This window comes from Kogia breviceps, chromosome 12 (assembly GCF_026419965.1).
Source record: "Kogia breviceps isolate mKogBre1 chromosome 12, mKogBre1 haplotype 1, whole genome shotgun sequence".
NCBI lineage: Eukaryota > Metazoa > Chordata > Mammalia > Artiodactyla > Physeteridae > Kogia > Kogia breviceps.
This window is the reverse complement of record NC_081321.1, coordinates 76381558-76398892: the sequence shown is the minus strand read 5'-3', so window position 1 is coordinate 76398892 and position 17335 is coordinate 76381558. Positions and strand designations below refer to the sequence as shown.

The following is a 17335-nucleotide window of genomic DNA, read 5'->3' as shown; positions in this document are numbered from 1 at the left end:
GGCGGACCCTCAACCACTGCGCCACCAGGGAAGCCCTGAGAAGCATATTTGAAAGTGACTGATCTCACATATTTTAATACTGGCACACTTCGTTGAGGATACCAGGGGGTTGCTGACTCTGTCTCAGGAAGGTGGTGTGGGCTGCTATAAAGTTTGCATAAGGGCATGTTAGGGCCTTGTTCTGGGTAGAGGCTCTCTGGCTCTCTTAGAATGATTGAGGCAGAGGCAAAGGCTGTGGGTCAGATAACTCTCAACATTAATGAGTGTTGCTCTGGATGTGGGCTCTTGCATGTGCTCTGTGTAACATGATGGTCCTTGGTGAAGTAAAGAAGAGAGATCCTTTGATGTAGTGACAGAAGAGTCCTATTGGGGTATTGAAATGATCTTTCATGAGTGTATGTGTGTTAGAGTACAATCACTTACTTTTCTGTTCATTCAGTAAATATCTTAGAACATACAGGTCTTGGATACCTCGATGAATAAAACAGATAAAAATGTTCATCTTTTTGGAGCCTACATTCTTGTGAAGGGGCAGAGGGAGGCACATAAACATGAAAAATAAGTAAATTATTTAGTGTTGGAAGATAAGTGCTATGGAAAGAAAAAATATTCAGGAGAGGGAGTATTTGGAAAGGCTGCAATTTTAAATGTAATGATCTGGGTAGGTATGATTGAGAAGGTGGCATTTGAGCAAACATTGGAAGGAGAGGGAATGAGCCATGTGACTTTGTGAGGAAGTGTGCCAGGCAGAAGAGACAATTGGTGTGAAGGCTCTGAGGTGGGCATGTGCCTGGTGTGATTAGGAATAGTGAGGAATCCCATGTGTCTGAAATAGAGTAAACAAGAGTCGTCATAGGTGGTGAGGTCAAAGTGCTAGAGTAAAAATGTGGTTAATTGAAGGGGTTTTTTGGTTAAATTCTAGTTTATTATCAATAATATAGGTTTATATTGTTAAGTATATAGTTCTAATTATTTAATTAAATTTGCCATGTTAAATGATTAGTAAAAAATATGTAAGACTAAGAGTTTGAGTCTTAAAATTTATTTATTATTTTGTTTGAGGAATAACTTTTTAAGTTCTCTATCCATTAAGGTAGTAGTTTTCAATTCTTTACAGAATGATTTAGAACAAGTACTACGTCAAATTGGTGATAAGGACCAAAAGATCCAGAACCTTGAAGCCTTATTACAGAAGAGTAAAGAAAATATTTCTTTACTAGAAAAGGAAAGAGAAGACCTTTATGCAAAAATTCAGGCTGGTGAGGGAGAGACTGCTGTTCTTAACCAGTTACAAGAAAAAAACCATACATTACAAGAACAAGTAAGCTTGTCAAGTGTATTCTATTTCTAAAATTTACTTTTATCTCTCTAAATCTTACTAAGTGCGTTATCTAAATGATTCTTCTGTTATTTTTAGTACTTCAAAAATAATTATGTATATTTCTGACAAATACTATCTCCTTTACCTTAGAGGTGGGTTGCTATTGTAGTAAAAATAAGTTAACATGATTTGATGAAGGAACTCTCAGTTCATGTCCCAGGATGTAACTTATTACCTGTGATGACCATGAGCAAATCATTTCAACTTGTTAGTTCATTTGAAAAGTATAGTTAGCTCATATTGAAAAGTTATTAATAATATATACTTGCCTCATGGCATTTTGTGATGTTTTGAAAAAAGTAAATAACAAAATATATTTATAAACTAAAACCACTAATCAAGTGTTAGTTGTTACTATGTATTGGTTAATAACCAGGCTTAGTGTTTACCTATATTTTGATATTGTATATGTGTTTGGAATACATAGCTAATAATAATTTTGGTAAGTTGCCTTATCGTTCTAACATCTGTGTGTTAGTTTAAGTGAAACTCACAAAATTTAGCTTAATACATTTTCAAACTGTAAAAAATTTATAGTCACTTTTTGGAAGAATTGTCCAATAAGAGAATTCTAATTATCTAAATGAGAAAGTATTAAAGTATAAGTAGGTCATATCACTTTTCTAATTTGGGTATTAGTATATAACACAAATTTTTCCCCCAAATTTCAAAGTTAGCCTAGGTTACCAGTTTTTATGAAGAATTATTTAGACTAGTTTTTATAGTTGAAAGTTGCATACAAGTTGACATTGCTTATTATACAAATTTGATCTGAAACGCATATACAATTTTGAAAAAAGAATAAATAAAAGTTAATTTATGTACTTCTGCTTCTGGCAGTATTGGAGTAACTGATACCTATTTAGTCCTCCTACCATAAACAACTAGAAAAGTAGAAAAAACTGTAAAACCACTGTTTTCAGACATTGTACAGCAAGCAGGTTTTCATCCCTGAGAGAAGAGAAGCAAGTGAAGTGAGCCTTTTGACCATTCCAACTTTTGACCCAGAGACATTTTTCAGACTGGTGCAGGTTGGGGGAATCCAAGGAAAGCACAGTGGTCTCACGAAGTTAAGACATGAGAGATTTGAAGTTCAGGGAGGCTGAACTCAAATTTGCAGAGCACAATGTCAGAGAGGAGGGAACGATGTAGAGAAAAAGCTCCAGAAATCTGCTTAGGGATACACTTGAACCTTTCACTGAATGCTAATCTTTACACTTATAAGGAGAGATTCCACGAGGCCAGGCAGTGAACAATTTTTAGGAGCTGCAGCTGAAAAATGATTAGAACTCACAGAGCTGGGAAACATTCAAGTTCTAGCCAGTCAGAGCAGGTAGACATGGTTGAACACTTGGAGGCATTCAGTAGAAACCCCAGAAATGTCACACCTTAGGAGTAAAGCTAAACTATCCCTAGACTAAAAAGCTAGCCTACACCTGACCTAAGAAGCATAGGAACAAGCCTGGAAAGGGTCTAGCTGAACTACAAGTATATTAACTGTCGGCTGGAATAAAATTCAACATTCTTTGAAAGAAGACAGCAAAATCCAGACTCGTCATAACAAATATAAAAAAAATTACAAAGAAGCAGAAAACAAAGACACACAAAGCAGAAAACATGTGAGCTGTAAGCAGGAGAAAAATGATTCAATGGGGATAGAACCTGAAATGAGAGAGGATAGAGTCATCAGACAAGTACTTTAACACAGCTTTTAAAGTATACTTATATAGCACTTGTGTTTGTTTTTGTTTAATTTGTGGACAAAGACTTATAGACAGGTGCAAAAATAAATCCTCTTTTGCAACCCAAAACTCAGTGTTCAGTATGAGTTTTGATACAGATAAGAAGGAACATGATACTTAAAAGAGAATCAAGTGATGGGGGTGTATTGATAAACATAAAGATTGCTTCCAGGATTATAGAGCTGATAATTTCCCTCATATCTTAAGCTTTTAAATTATCAGCTGCATTGATTTAGTACTCTAATTTTAATATTGACATGAAACAAAGATGGCTTCTTTTTTTAGGCTTTGATCTTGAACACAGTGTCTGGATTTTAAAAAGGTATTGGCGGGCTTCCCTGGTGGCGCAGTGGTTAAGAACCCACCTGCCAATGCAGGGGACACGGGTTCGAGCCTTGGTCTGGGAAGATCCCACATGCCATGGAGCAGCTAAGCCTGTGCGCCACAACTACTGAGCCGTGTGCCACAACTACCGAAGCTTGCACACCTAGAGCCCATGCTCTATGACAAGAGAAGCCACCACAATCAGAGAAGCCCATGCACCACAACAAAGACCCAATGGAACCAAAAATAAATAATAAATAAATTTAAAAAAATCATATTAAAAAGGTATTGGCGTATCCCAACGATCTGTATTGTTCTAGGGTGTGATGGCTTAGGAGTGAATATGATTTGAACCTAATACATTTTTAGAGGGTGTCAAATTCACAACCAGGTAGATCCATCTCCTGACCCTAAACGTGGTCCTAAAGTAAATTGCTTGAGGAAATTGGATCCCAAAGATTACAGGCTGGGAATTTTGAAGGGTGTTCGTATTCCACTGGAGATAGAAGAAGCCCAACTAAAAGAATTGTGGGTTGACTCACATGACAACTTCTTTTTGAAAGGGTTATTTTATCTTGAAGATTTTGAGTTTGGAGGAACTAAGGTGATTGGCAGTGGAAAGAATCAGAACATGTGAAATTCCTTAAAAATTTATTGACTTAAATAATTTTGCCAGGACTTCCCTGGTGGTTCAGTGGTTAAGAGTCCACCTGCCAATGCAGGGGACATGGGTTTGAGCCCCGGTCCGGGAAGATCCCACATGCCACAGTGCAACTAAGCCCATGTGCCACACTACTGAGCCTGCACTCTAGAGCCCGTGAGCCACAAGTACTGAGCACTTGTGCCACAACTACTGAAGCCAGCGCGCCTAGAGCCCTTGCTCCACGACAAGAGAAGCCATCACAATCAGAGAAGCCTGTGCACTGCAACAGAGTAGCCGCTTCTCGCCACAACTAGAGAAAGCCTGTGGGCAGCAACGAAGACCCAATGGAGCCAAAAATAAATAAATAAAATAAATAAATAAATAAGTAAATAAATAAAAAAAAAAATTTGCCTATGTTACACATAATTTAAAAAACCTTTACACTTAAATAAAATATACTTATGGATATAAAGAAAAAACTATAATAAGGAAATAGAAGTGGAAACAATAAAATTAGAACTTCTAGAGATTAAAAAAAATCTGAAATGAAAATTTCACTGGATGAATATAATAGATTAAGCAAATGGAAAACAGTATCAGTGACCATTAAGACAAGGTAATTGAAACTGTCCACAATGAAGCACAGAGAGAAAAAAGGCTGGAAAAAAAATGAACAGTGCCTTAATGACCTGGGATAGTATCATGTAATCTAGCATACATATAATGAGTGTCAAAGAAGAGTGGGGAGGAGGAAAATATTTATAGAAATAGTGGCTGAAAAAATTGTAAATTTGATTAAAAATATGAAACCACAGATTCAAGAAACTCAATGCATTCTAACCAGAGTACCCCAAAGAAACATCAGATGAATTGGATTTCACCTAAATGAAAAATGAATGCTCTTCAAAAGACACTATTACAAAAATAAAAGCCAAGACAGACTGGGAGAAAATATGTGTAGTACATATATCTGACAATTCAGAAACATCCAGGATGTATAAGGAACTCTTATTACTCAATCAGATCAGTGATTGTCTGGGGCCAGAGATGAGCAGAGGTTGGGTACTGAGTACACAGGAGCATGAGGAAACTTTTGGGGGTAATCAGAATGTTCTCTTGTTTGATTGTGTTGATGGTTAAATGAATGTATGTATTTATCAGCTCTCCTCAAACTGTACAATTGAATTGGGTGAATTTTATTACATCTAAATTATAGTTCAGTAGAGTTAGTTTTAAAAATAATAGGAATCTCTGAATTTGATGTTATTTCTATGATTTTGAGAGATTATGTTTACTTATTTTTGGAAAGATGTGAATGTTTCTTGAAAAATTTTGAGATAATCTATCATAGAGCACTTTAACATTCTCATGGTGCTGAAATTTGGGTTTCTTAGTTCTTGTTACATCATTTGTGACCTTCATAATTAGAGTCTTGCTTATATGGTAGGTAACTCAACTAACAGAGAAGCTGAAGAATCAGTCAGAAAGTCATAAACAAGCCCAGGAGAATTTGCATGACCAGGTGCAAGAGCAGAAGGCACATCTCAGAGCTGCACAGGACCGCGTCCTTTCCCTAGAATCCAGCATTAATGAATTAAGTAGTCAATTAAATGAAAGCAAGGAGAAGGTCTCCCAGCTTGATATACAGGTAATATCGAATTATGTAACTTAATATGAGTTTGCATGAATAAAACACCAATTTTAGGCCATCACATATTTTAAATTGTTTCTCTCTCCCTCCCCACCCCCTGCCTTACTTATTAATGGAAAAAAAAAAAAAACAGGAATAGGAATTAAATAAAGGTTGTATTTAGACAGTTTGTTGAGCTTTCCTTTTTGCCTTTCTCCCGTTCCCTCTATCTCTCTCTCTCTCTCTCTCTCTCTCTCCCAGCAAATTACTCTTCCTGAAACTACCAGATCTTTTCACTTTTTTTTTCATGAAGCCCTTATTATTGTTTCCTAAGTTCAAAGTTGTTTTATATTATTGTACCATTAGATTTCTGTTACATATATTTGAATTATTTTGAATTTGATTTTTTAAAAGGTTTGGTTAAAAAAAAAACAACAACTTTAGGGAATTCCCTGGTGGTCCAGTGGTCAGGATGTGGCGCTTTCACTGCTGAGGGCCCAGGTTCTACCCCTGGTTGGGGAACTAAGATCCCGCAAGCCTCGAGCACGGCCAAAAAAAAAAAAAACCAAACCCAACTTTGTATGGTACCACTATGTATTTTAATGTGTTTTCTTTCAGAGGCCAATATGGAAGCCTTGCTCAGTGAGTCAATCATGGTGTGGGAATTAAGACATATTTCTTTCTTCATTCTCATCATTGGTTTTTTATTCTATACTATAGTAGAGAAAGTTATAGAAACATTTCTAAGCCTTAATTTTCTTTATTTGAGGAGAATAATTCCATTGAAAATCATAAATAATATAATAAAATAACAAGTATACTATTAGAATTTGGAAAAAGAGGATACACATTTCTTTCTTTTAAAAAGATTTATTAGATGAGTTACAGATAATTTAATATGTGGATGTCCAATTTTAGAGAGGGAGAAGTGTTTTGCTGTTATATAGGGACATCTTTTTATCATTTATTCAAGCATTATTAGGAGTATTTTCTCCTACTCATTCCTGTTTGGGGAATTATCACATACTTATTTTTTAATGTCTAAATCTTTATGTTTTCTGCCAAAAGATTTAATTTTTAAAAATTATTTAGTGACAAAAGTAATGTACACTCAAGCAAGGGGAAATCAAGAACTAAATACAAATTAAATGACTTGTAAATTTTGTTACAGATTAAAGCCAAAACTGAATTATTGCTGTCAGCAGAAGCAGCAAAAACTGCTCAAAGAGCAGATCTTCAAAATCATTTGGACACAGCCCAAAACGCATTACAAGATAAACAGCAGGTAGGAGAACCTGATGCAATTTCTTACCATAATCTAATGTTTTGGTAGATAAATTAACTGGAAACATGTAAAAATGATACTCAGTTTTATATAATATAGTGATTGACTTGCTTATTCTCCTTAATTTCTCCCTGAGTTCAGAACCAGTTGAGTGGTAGATGCAAGAGTCAGACAGATGGAGATAAAAGTATCATCTTTGGGAATTCCCTGGCAGTCCAGTGGTTAGGACTTGGTGCTTTTACCGTGGTGGCCCGGGTTTAACCCCTGGTTGGGAAACTACGAATTCCACAAGACAAGAGGCGTGGCCAAAAAAAAAAAAAAAAAAATTGTTTTTGATAAAGCCCAACTTGTACAGCTATGGTTGAGCTTCTTAATATTGTATTTCTCCCATAATATAGACCTTGGTGTGGAGCTGAAATATTTACTCCTAATTGTTGAATTGTTGCTTCATCCCATCAAGTGCCAATGACTGGGAAAGAGACAGATCTCCACACCTGTTTTAAGTAGGTAATCAGGCCGTGACCCAGATATACTTCCCACTTGGAAGCAGGAAAAGAGCACCATGTATTCCATCTCAATAGTAAGAGTTACTCTCTTTTCTTGTGGGTAGGAGTAAGTAGGGCTGGAAAGAAAACACAAGTTACTCTTAACACTTCTGGTAGAATAAAAGCTTCCTCCTTTAGGGCCAAGCTCAAAATGCTGGTAGATTTTTCTTACCTTTGACCAGGTAGGAATTTTTAAAGTTTACTTTTTGATTGAGAAGTAATACTGGTTGTTGGTCCAAACATTTTTTGAACAATATAGTAGTGTATCAAGTTAACAAAACAAAATCATTTTCTATATTTACCCTTAACCCCAATCCATCTTTTCTCCTTATATGGAAATTTTGCTTTTAAATTTGGTATGCATCCTTCCAGATATATAATATTGAACAAAAAGATCTCTGTGTGTGTATATACACACACAGAGATCTTTTTGTTTTATACATATACTATCATTATATATGTTGTTCTGCAACTTGCTTTTTACTTTATATTGTTATTTACATTATTGCTAAACACATCTGGAAAGTATTTTCTAAGTATTAGGTCAGTGCCAGGAGCTATAGTGGAAAAAGTATTTATAAGAATAACCACATTAAAGTTTAAATTTACCTGCCAAAAATATTACAAAATTCTAAAGCAGGTAGCAAAAGACTAAAACATTTTCTGAAGTATGTCTGATGAAGGGTTAATATTTTTGATGTTTAAAACACTTTTACATAAGAAATAAGTGACTACAAAAAAAAGTAAATGATCAAAACTATATTAGCAAATCCTCAAGTTCATTAAGAACCAATTGCAAATTAAGGCAATAATGGAATATGCCCTTATTAAGGTAAAATGTGTGTATGTGTTTAACACTGGAAGGATTGGACATGGTGTAAAAGAACAAGCCACTTCCATACATTGCTTGCGATAGTATACATTAGTTCAACCTTTTGATGGTGGTAGGGGAAGCTGGTTGGCAATATATTTATTTTAAGACCTTAAGGATTTTTCATATTCATTAGCTCACCTTTAGTCCTTTACCCTAAGGAAATAATCGTAGTTTTAAGCATATTGTTTGCATATCTGCAGAAAGGTTTGTAGCAATCTAAGAATATAAAATAGGACATTTGGCTAAAAAATGGTATCAATAAAATAGAAATTTACGCAGTCATGTATAATGATATTTTAGAAAAATAATGTCAGTTTCATGATGCATTGTTATATAAAAACAAAGGTTACAGTAAAACAGTATGTAAAGCGACCTCCTTTATTTTAAAAGTACAAATCAAAAAATAGAAATTAACATACAGAAAAGACTAGAAGGAAAGTTATCAAAACATTAATAGTAATTATCTGTGGGTAGTGGATTTACTGGTAATTTTTATTTTGTTTTTTTCTGTGCAACTAGATATTCCAAATGAATTGTTCAAGTATCATAATGTAATCCCTGTAATTAAAAAAATTATATTAAAAAATGGTGTTTTGAACATTGAAAACATTTAATTATAGTATAAAAGTGTTATTTTATTATTAGCCTGTTTAATATTCTGTTGTATCTTTTGGTTCCTAAATTAATTCTTCCTAGAAAAAGTTATTGAGCTCTTATGTATGTAAACGTAGTATCTCAGACTATGTACAACTTCAGTTCAGGTCCTTTACATTGGTGGGTAAATATAACCTCTGATATATTATTAGACTTATCTACAGTCTCACTCAAAATAGTTTCTTAAATAAAGTTAGAGTTTTCTGCTGTACTTTGACCAAACATTTGGGCATTACAGCGAAGTAAACCTTACCAAAGTTATCTTTAATTTTACTTTTTATAGGAGTTAAATAAGATCACTACTCAGTTGGATCAGGTCACTACAAAGTTGCAGGATAAGCAAGAACATTGCAGTCAGCTGGAAGGTCATCTTAAAGAATATAAAGAGAAATACCTCTCTTTAGAACAGAAAACTGAAGAATTGGAAGGTCAAATTAAGGTTTGTATAAAGGAAACTGTAGCCATATTTTCTCCTGCTGTAGCAATGGAAACTGATGACCTAGAAGGAATCAAAGATTTTAAATTTGCAAACAAATGTGAAGTTGTGATATACCAATTAAAAAAATTACTTGTAGTTTTTTCATGTCTTAATTTTGAATTCCACCTTTACTTTTAATTTCTTCACTAATGGCTGGCTTTTACAAATAACAGTTTACATATATACTGGTTGCATTGTAATGTGTAAGTGTTTTTAAAGAGACAACCAACCAAGGATCTACTCTATAATTACAAGGAACTTAGTTTTTTATTGTTGTGAAGTCTCTTCTGCTCTATCATTCCTGTCTCCTTCCCTCCTTATTCCAATGTAATAATATTCAGGTATGGTATATTTCTTCCTTTTTTTTTTTACATTTTACAATTATACCCTTTGGATTTTGTTTCTAATTTAATATTATTAAAACTATTATAATTTACACTGTGGTAAATTGCTTCTTTCTTTAACACAACTTCAAGTCAAAGTATTGATTTATACTAAAGAGATTAAATGACTACACATATTAGAGAAGGATTTGACCTGAGTCCTTTGTCCTCTAAATTAGAACTTCTATAAGTTAAAGAAAAATTTCTCAAGTTACTATATATGTAAGTTATACCTTCACAGTCAGATGAAGCACTTCTGTACAATTATAGAATCATGGGCTATGTATATTTCTATATGTGCATCTATACCTATATAATGAAGAAAAATATTACATTTACAATTCTCTTTATGGGTTCCCTTTTCTTTATGGTCAGTGATAATGGTATGATCAATTACATGATATAATGGTTGAAAAGAACAGAAAAACTTTTTTTTTGGTCTTTTTTTTTTTTAGATGAAAGGCATGTAATGAGAATTCTATTTGAGTATCTTTTTAAAATAGTTATTTAGGGACTTCTCTGGTGGTCCAGTGGTTAAGACTCCATGCTTCCACTGCAGGGTGGGTACGGGTTTGATCCCTGGTCAAGGAACTAAGATCCCGTATAACTTGTGACCTGCCCCTCGACCCCCCCAAAAAGATATTTAGAACCACTAGTGTCTATTGTGATCTATGACAATGTTGGATATTTCACATTTTGTAATTATTATTTTAGGAAGTATTCCATCTGTTTTATATATATATGTGTATATATGTAGTTAACTATATATTTAACAGTTTGACTTTGTAAATTTGTAAAAATACATACAGTTATATGTATATGTATGAGGTAGAAGCCACAGTGTGAAGAAGAATAATCTCTAGACCAAGAGATTAAAGAAGCAAAATCAGAAGTTTAATTGGCTTTATATTTAGGGTCAATATGTGTTAATGAGAAGGATGACATGACACTCCCTTTTAGTTTTGAATATTTATAATTACATAACATTAGTGTTGTTAACTGAATATAAAGGATTATATATTTTATTTATTTATTTATTTATTTTAAAATAAATTTACTTATTTTTGGCTGCATTGGGTCTTCGTTGCTGCGTGTGGGCTTTCTCTAGTTGTGGCGAGCGGGGGCTACTCTTCGTTTCGGTGCACGTGCTTCTCATTGTGGTGGCTTCTCTTATTGCAGAGCACGGGCTCTAGGTGTGCGGGCACAGTAGTTGTGGCTCGTGGGCTCTAGAGCACAAGCTTAGTAGTTTACTTAGCACACGGGCTTAGTTGCTCCGTGGCATGTGGGATTCTCCCAGACCAGGGCTTGAACCCATGTCCCCTGAATTGGCAGGCGGATTCTTAACCGCTGCTCTACCAGGGAAGTCCCAGGATTATATATTTTAAGTGGGCCCATGTGTGAACCTGTTACTTAGCTTTTTTATACTTGAGTTAATAACTTTTACTCAAGTAATAAATATAATTAAATTTATTCTCTTATTCAGAGTTCATTTTAAAAAGTAAAAACTTAGTGACTGCCTCTCATATATAAAGCCAGCTGCTAGGTCTTCTGAAAGATTCCAAGATAAATGGCTTCTTTATTCAGTGATGGCTTCAGAATGTGTTTTTTATTATAACAAATATTTTTGGTTATTTTTGTGTGTTATGTCAGCACCAATTTGAGTGTAAATAAATGGTATAATGTTTAATAGGTAGATAATCATTGACATTAAAATGGTTTTATATTATATTTCTGCCATAGAAACTAGAAGCCGATACTCTTGAAGTTAAAGCAAGCAAGGAGCAAGCTTTGCAGGATCTACGAGAGCAAAGACAGCTGAACACAGATTTAGAACTTAGAGCCACAGAATTGAGTAAACAACTTGAAAAGGAGAAAGAAACGTAAGCTAAACTACTTAAGGGAGAGGATTATAAACTAACTTTCATAAGATTTCAATTTTGCTATCACAGTGCTTAAAGGTTTATTTGATTCTATAAACTACTGATATTAATGTGAATGAAAAATAAAGCCATCACAGTATGGTTAAATAGGAGGGCTTGTGACCAGTCACATTTCAGTAGACTTTGTCTTTAAAGGCCAAATACACCACTCTGACTGAGTTGGCAGACTGGATCTGTGTCAGGATGGTGAGGGTTTTTGACTCTCAGTAGTAAAGATGGAAGCTGAGAGCCTAGGAAAGGTATTCAGTACCTTTCAGGGAAATGAAATAAAACCCATCAAAGTTGATGATAGTTAAATTGTTTTATACCTTCATGGTTTCATCCTTGTTTTGGGAGTGATGACAAAACGTTTTTTTGTTCTCACATCTAGTAAATTGGGTCCTGATACTGTGAACTTGAGGATATACAGATGCATTTTGTGCCTCAAGTGGCATTTCTTCTCTTAACATTGTCGTTTCCAGTGCCTAGGTATTTGGGGAGTACATCTGATCCTTTGTATTACCCACTGAGTGATTTGTCACCTCTGGAACCCAGTCATGTGTCTGTGAAGATGACCTTTGAGTTGGTTCTTATTCTCTTTCCCAAGGCCCTCATGGGCCCAGTGGTTCTTTCCATTTCTACTAAGGTTTTTAAAATTTTTGCCTTTATACTTTATGCAAACATTTCTTATGTGGGGTCCTGCATTTCTAGAGTACTACCTAAGAAAGAAGGGCTGGGTAAACACATTGAGGTTTGACTAAACCTCACCCCTGATCATAGGACTCAGCCCAAATAACAGGGTACAGAGCTCCCCTTTCTCAAGGGCCACCTTCACTCTGCATGCAACTCTTTCCCTCCAAATTCCATCTTATAATGTATTTTCATTACTCTGCGGTTTAATGTATTTTCAAATATCTTTTGTGATTTCTTTGATTTACGGGTTACTTAGGAGTATATTGTTTACTTTTCAAATATTTAGGACTCTTCTAGATATCTTGCTGTTATTCATTTCTAATTTAATTCCATTTTGGTAGGAGAACATACTCAGTAAAATTCAGACTTTTCAAATTTTCATTTAGGGCACAGTGTATGGTTTATCTTGGTTACGTTTCCATGTGCACATATATGTGTTTTTGAGTAAAGTGTTATATAAATATCAGTTAGGTTAAGGTGGTTGATAATGTTGTTCTAATCTTCTATATCCTTGCCAGTTTTTCTCTCTTGTCATTTCTGTCAGTTTCTGATAAAGGGGTGTTAAGGTTTCCCAGATTGTGGATTTATTTATTACTTCCTTAAGTGACTTTTTAAAAAATAAACTGAGTTTTACAGTCACTATGCAAGCCTTTATTTCTGTTTGCTTTCTTTGATTCACATAGTCTTATGATCTTATAATAATTACTTATGGGAAAGTTAAGTAGCACAGTAAATATATCAAGTCCCAATTTTAGGGTTGCTTGACAGGGATTTTAACTATTTTAAATGGTAAAGTAATATTAGTACAATGACTTTTCTATTTAGACCTTTAAAAATCCATGAGGTACAGGATCCTGTGAATGTACCTTCATATGTTCTAGCTACTTTTTTGAAAGTAAAAGTAAGTTTCTGGGACTAAAAGTTAGAAAACTTCAAGGTATAGATGCAGTTCTGGTATTGTATTAATACCCAACTTCAATCATGTGGCTGGTACATTTTTCAATAACCTCTTTAACATATTATTGAATTTATAATAAAGTACATTGATAGTAAAGTACATTGGAAATAGTATGAATTCTAGAAATGTTACTTTGCATCTGGTTTCATTTTCACTTTAAAAAATGGTTGATCTCTTGTGACCACCTAGAGGGGTGGGATAGGGAGGGTGGGAGAGAGGGTGATGCAAGAGGGAAGAGATATGGGAACACATGTATATGTATAACTGATTCAGTTTGTTGTAAAGGAAAAACTAACACACTATTGTAAAACAATTATACTCCAATAAAGATGTTAAAAAAAAAAAAGAAAAAAAAAAGGTTGATCTTTAATGTGTTCTTTCCTTTTGATATTTAATATGCATAATTTTATTCATTTTATGAAAGCAAAGTCTTTAGTTTAACTTTCTTAAAACAATATCTTTATTTCCTCATTCTTATAACTTTTTTTTCCTGTTTTAAAAAATTGAAGTATAGTTGATTTACAATATCATGTTAGTTTCAGGTTCTTGTAACTTTTTAATTCTTTCCGGTGTAGAAAAATTATATTAAAGGACAAATTATAACAAATCTTTTACATAATATGGTAGGCTCTAGGATTAAAGTAAATCTTTTGTCTTTCCTCCATGTTTGAAATGAAATATTTCTTCTCTTTTTTAACTTTATTTTTCCTGGTTACCTTATGTGTTTTCAAGTTTAGGACCTGGCAAACACATAATGTGTTTTAGTTTTTCAAGGAAAGAGGCAGAGTCCTCTGTGCATGGGGGCTTACGTAATAAATAGGTTCTTTAGGGTACATGGGAAAACATTTCTGTCTGTCATAGACTAGAGGGTTTGCTATATGCACAGATTTATTTGGGGATACATTGTGGTCAACAAGACTGGATTAAGTCATGGGTTTAGATGCTCTTGGCTTTACCACTAATTTATTTGACTTGAGGAAAATAATTTTCATCTGTTAAATGATTGGATCAGATGTTCTAATGCATTTTTCGGTTGTGTGGTTTTACAACATTAAATTATTTACTCCTTAACTACACAAGAAAGTTTTAAAACTCAATAATTTATTAATTTGAATGGTAAATTATGCATTATTAATGAAATTGTTTCTTAAATATTTAGAGTATCCAATACAAAGTTGGATCTACAGAAGAAATCTGAAGTGCTTGAAAATATTAAGCAAATGCTTACCAAGCAAGAAGAAGAAAAAAAAGTCCTTAAACAAGAAATTGAAAATTTAAGTCAAGATGCAAAGATGCAGCACAAGGAATTGAATAACAAAATTCACACAGCAGTAACAGAACTACAAAAAGTGAAGATGGAGAAAGAAACTCTAGTAGCAGAGCTTTCTGCAGCAAAAGAGAAATTATCAGAAGTTTCTGATTCTTTGAAGAACTCCAAAAGTGAATTTGAAAAGGAAAATCAGAAAGGAAAAGCTGCTGTATTAGATTTGGTTAGTTGTTTATGTTTACTGTCTTAGGTAGAAGTGATTTTTATTTAAAATGTAGTGACTTTTCTGCTTAATTCACTGTTGAATTTCACCCTGCATTTAAGTGATTTTAAGTGTTCTTAGAGGAAAGGAATTGGGATTATTTAACTTGAGAAAAAGATATTGGTGTTTGTCTGTTTAATTTTCCAGTGGCCCAGAAAATTTTCAGTTGAGTATATAGTCTTTCTCTATTCTGGGTCTGGTGCTAGATTTGGGAAAGACTGCAGCATGTTTGTCCTTAGGGACACTTCCACAGAGAATATAGCTACTAGTTGAAATGTTTTTCACTTGACTGTAAAAAAAAAAAAAAAAAAAAACAAGAAAGAAGACCAGAAAGATCTAAATGACTTTTAACTCTGGTGCTATAAACTTTCTTAATTCTTTATTCAATTTTCTAAAACTCTAGATAATACCATGTCTTAGAGATACTGTAAAAAATATTTAAACTATAGAGAAAAAAAATCTGAGTCTCAGGAAATGGGTAAAGAGGAATGTATTCTCAGAAATATTTTAACCCAGAATAACAGCAAAAGTAAAATTCTTTTGTTCTCAATATGAAGGTCAGTGAAAGTGTTGAGTAGCATAAAAACCATGATTTTCGTATGTTACTTTTATGTTCCTTTCTGTTTGGAGGAAACATCTTCTATCTGTACATCTTCCCTCTTAAGTTATATGTGATTATTTTTATTTGTTGTTTCAATACTTTAAAAAAATTTGCTTCCATTTTTTGAAGCCCATTATTCTACTTTAAAAATAGTATAAGTTAATTCTGTGACATAAAAATGTGGTTTCCAAAGTATTCTAAAATCTTGTCTAAATATTATCTAAAGTATTTATTGTGACTATTGGTTGATAATAGAAACTCTTTGCCTTTTCCTCTCCCTCCCCATTTACTGCTCTAATATTTGCCTGTTTTTATTATTGAAATGGATGATTTTGTCCCATCTTAAATCATCAGTGATTCTGGTTTATTTCCTTGTGTGGATCTTACTGAGATTGTAAACCAAAATTCTTAAATTCACTATAAATATTTTCTGCATAATGTAGTTTCCATTTTTTTTAGGAGAAAACGTGTAAAGAATTAAAGCAACAACTTCAAGTACAGACAGAAAGCATGCATAAGGAACAGAATGAACTGAAAAAGTCACTTGAAAAAGAGAAGGAGGTAAAATTTTTTTTCTATAGCAAAAAATATGTAAAGCATAATAAGGTCTTTATATTTTCAAAATATTTTCACAATACTTAAGTCAAAAGAAGGTTTTTTCATTTGTGTTCTACCTACTACTAAAAAGATTTAAGCTAGTTTAATAAAAGGCCCAAAATAAAGGATTATAATTAATAAAGGTAGAAAATTGAGTCAACTAACTATAGAGTTATAATTAGATAATCTAGATTAAGGAACATTACTATGGATAAAAAAAGTCTTACTAGATTTTCCGTAGAAATGACATTTTAAGGGCTCTTTATTTCATGGACATTTATATTAATGGTATATTTGATAATGGTTGTATAACAATTAAGAGATGTTTCTATGGTTAATGCTTCTATTGTTCTCCATCAAAACAAACAAGCAAATGAGGAAATAAATGGGTATAATATATATTGTTATTCTCTGAAGACATACCTCTAGCAGCTAGAGTCCAGGCATGTAGCTTTCTAGAGATCAGATTTGATAAAGCAGCAAAACATGGTCCTGACAAGTCTTTAGTGTGATTGTGTTCTGGTTGTTGATAGAAAGAAGACACCTGTGCTTTATATGCCAGCCATGTAAGTGACAAAATTATGGAGGTTTAATACCCAAGCTGTGAATCCACATTGTGCAAATTTATATCCTGACTGTGCCAATTACTAGCTATGTTGTCTTGCCTTGTCTTAGGCAGATGACTTGATCTCTCTGTGCTCCAGTTTCCTCAACAGTAAGATGGGGCTAATAGTAGAATCTGTGTCATAGGATTATTGCGAGAAATAAATGGGTTAATATATTTCAAAGTGCTCAGAATACTAACTGTAACAAAATAAATGGTCAAATGTTAGCTATTACTTTATCATTGTTTATCATAATATAATCATCATTATTAACACTACCTGACTCCTGTTTTGCACAAAAGTATTTCCCTTTGTATTGGAGATAAGCTGAAGCATCCATATATAGCACTGAAACTTTTTCAAAAGTAACTTTGAATGGTCAGATGCTCAAATTAAGTTCTTAATGAAATATGCATAAAATATGTAAACATGACTTTGGCTGGAAGGGTGAGAGGTAGTGTAGTTCACCTTGGCCACAGAGGAACCTCAGTGTG

At 33.6% G+C, this 17335-nt stretch overlaps 1 protein-coding gene and 1 non-coding gene across 6 annotated transcripts in view; both read left to right on the top strand.

Moving 5' to 3' along the window:
* Window positions 1–17335, top strand: part of EEA1 (early endosome antigen 1) — a 141839-nt gene that overhangs the window by 101595 nt on the left and 22909 nt on the right. For all 5 annotated transcript variants that reach the window (XM_059080206.2, XM_067009856.1, XM_059080205.2 and 2 more), the window contains 7 exons: window positions 1118–1321; window positions 5538–5738; window positions 6892–7005; window positions 9362–9517; window positions 11680–11819; window positions 14669–14999; window positions 16099–16200. In XM_059080206.2, coding sequence (XP_058936189.1) covers window positions 1118–1321; window positions 5538–5738; window positions 6892–7005; window positions 9362–9517; window positions 11680–11819; window positions 14669–14999; window positions 16099–16200 — 1248 coding nt within the window. The remainder of the gene's footprint in view (window positions 1–1117; window positions 1322–5537; window positions 5739–6891; window positions 7006–9361; window positions 9518–11679; window positions 11820–14668; window positions 15000–16098; window positions 16201–17335) is intronic.
* On the top strand, window positions 3110–3236 carry LOC131767526 (small nucleolar RNA SNORA40). The gene has a single exon (XR_009338734.1). It is a non-coding gene; the product is annotated as a small nucleolar RNA SNORA40 (small nucleolar RNA).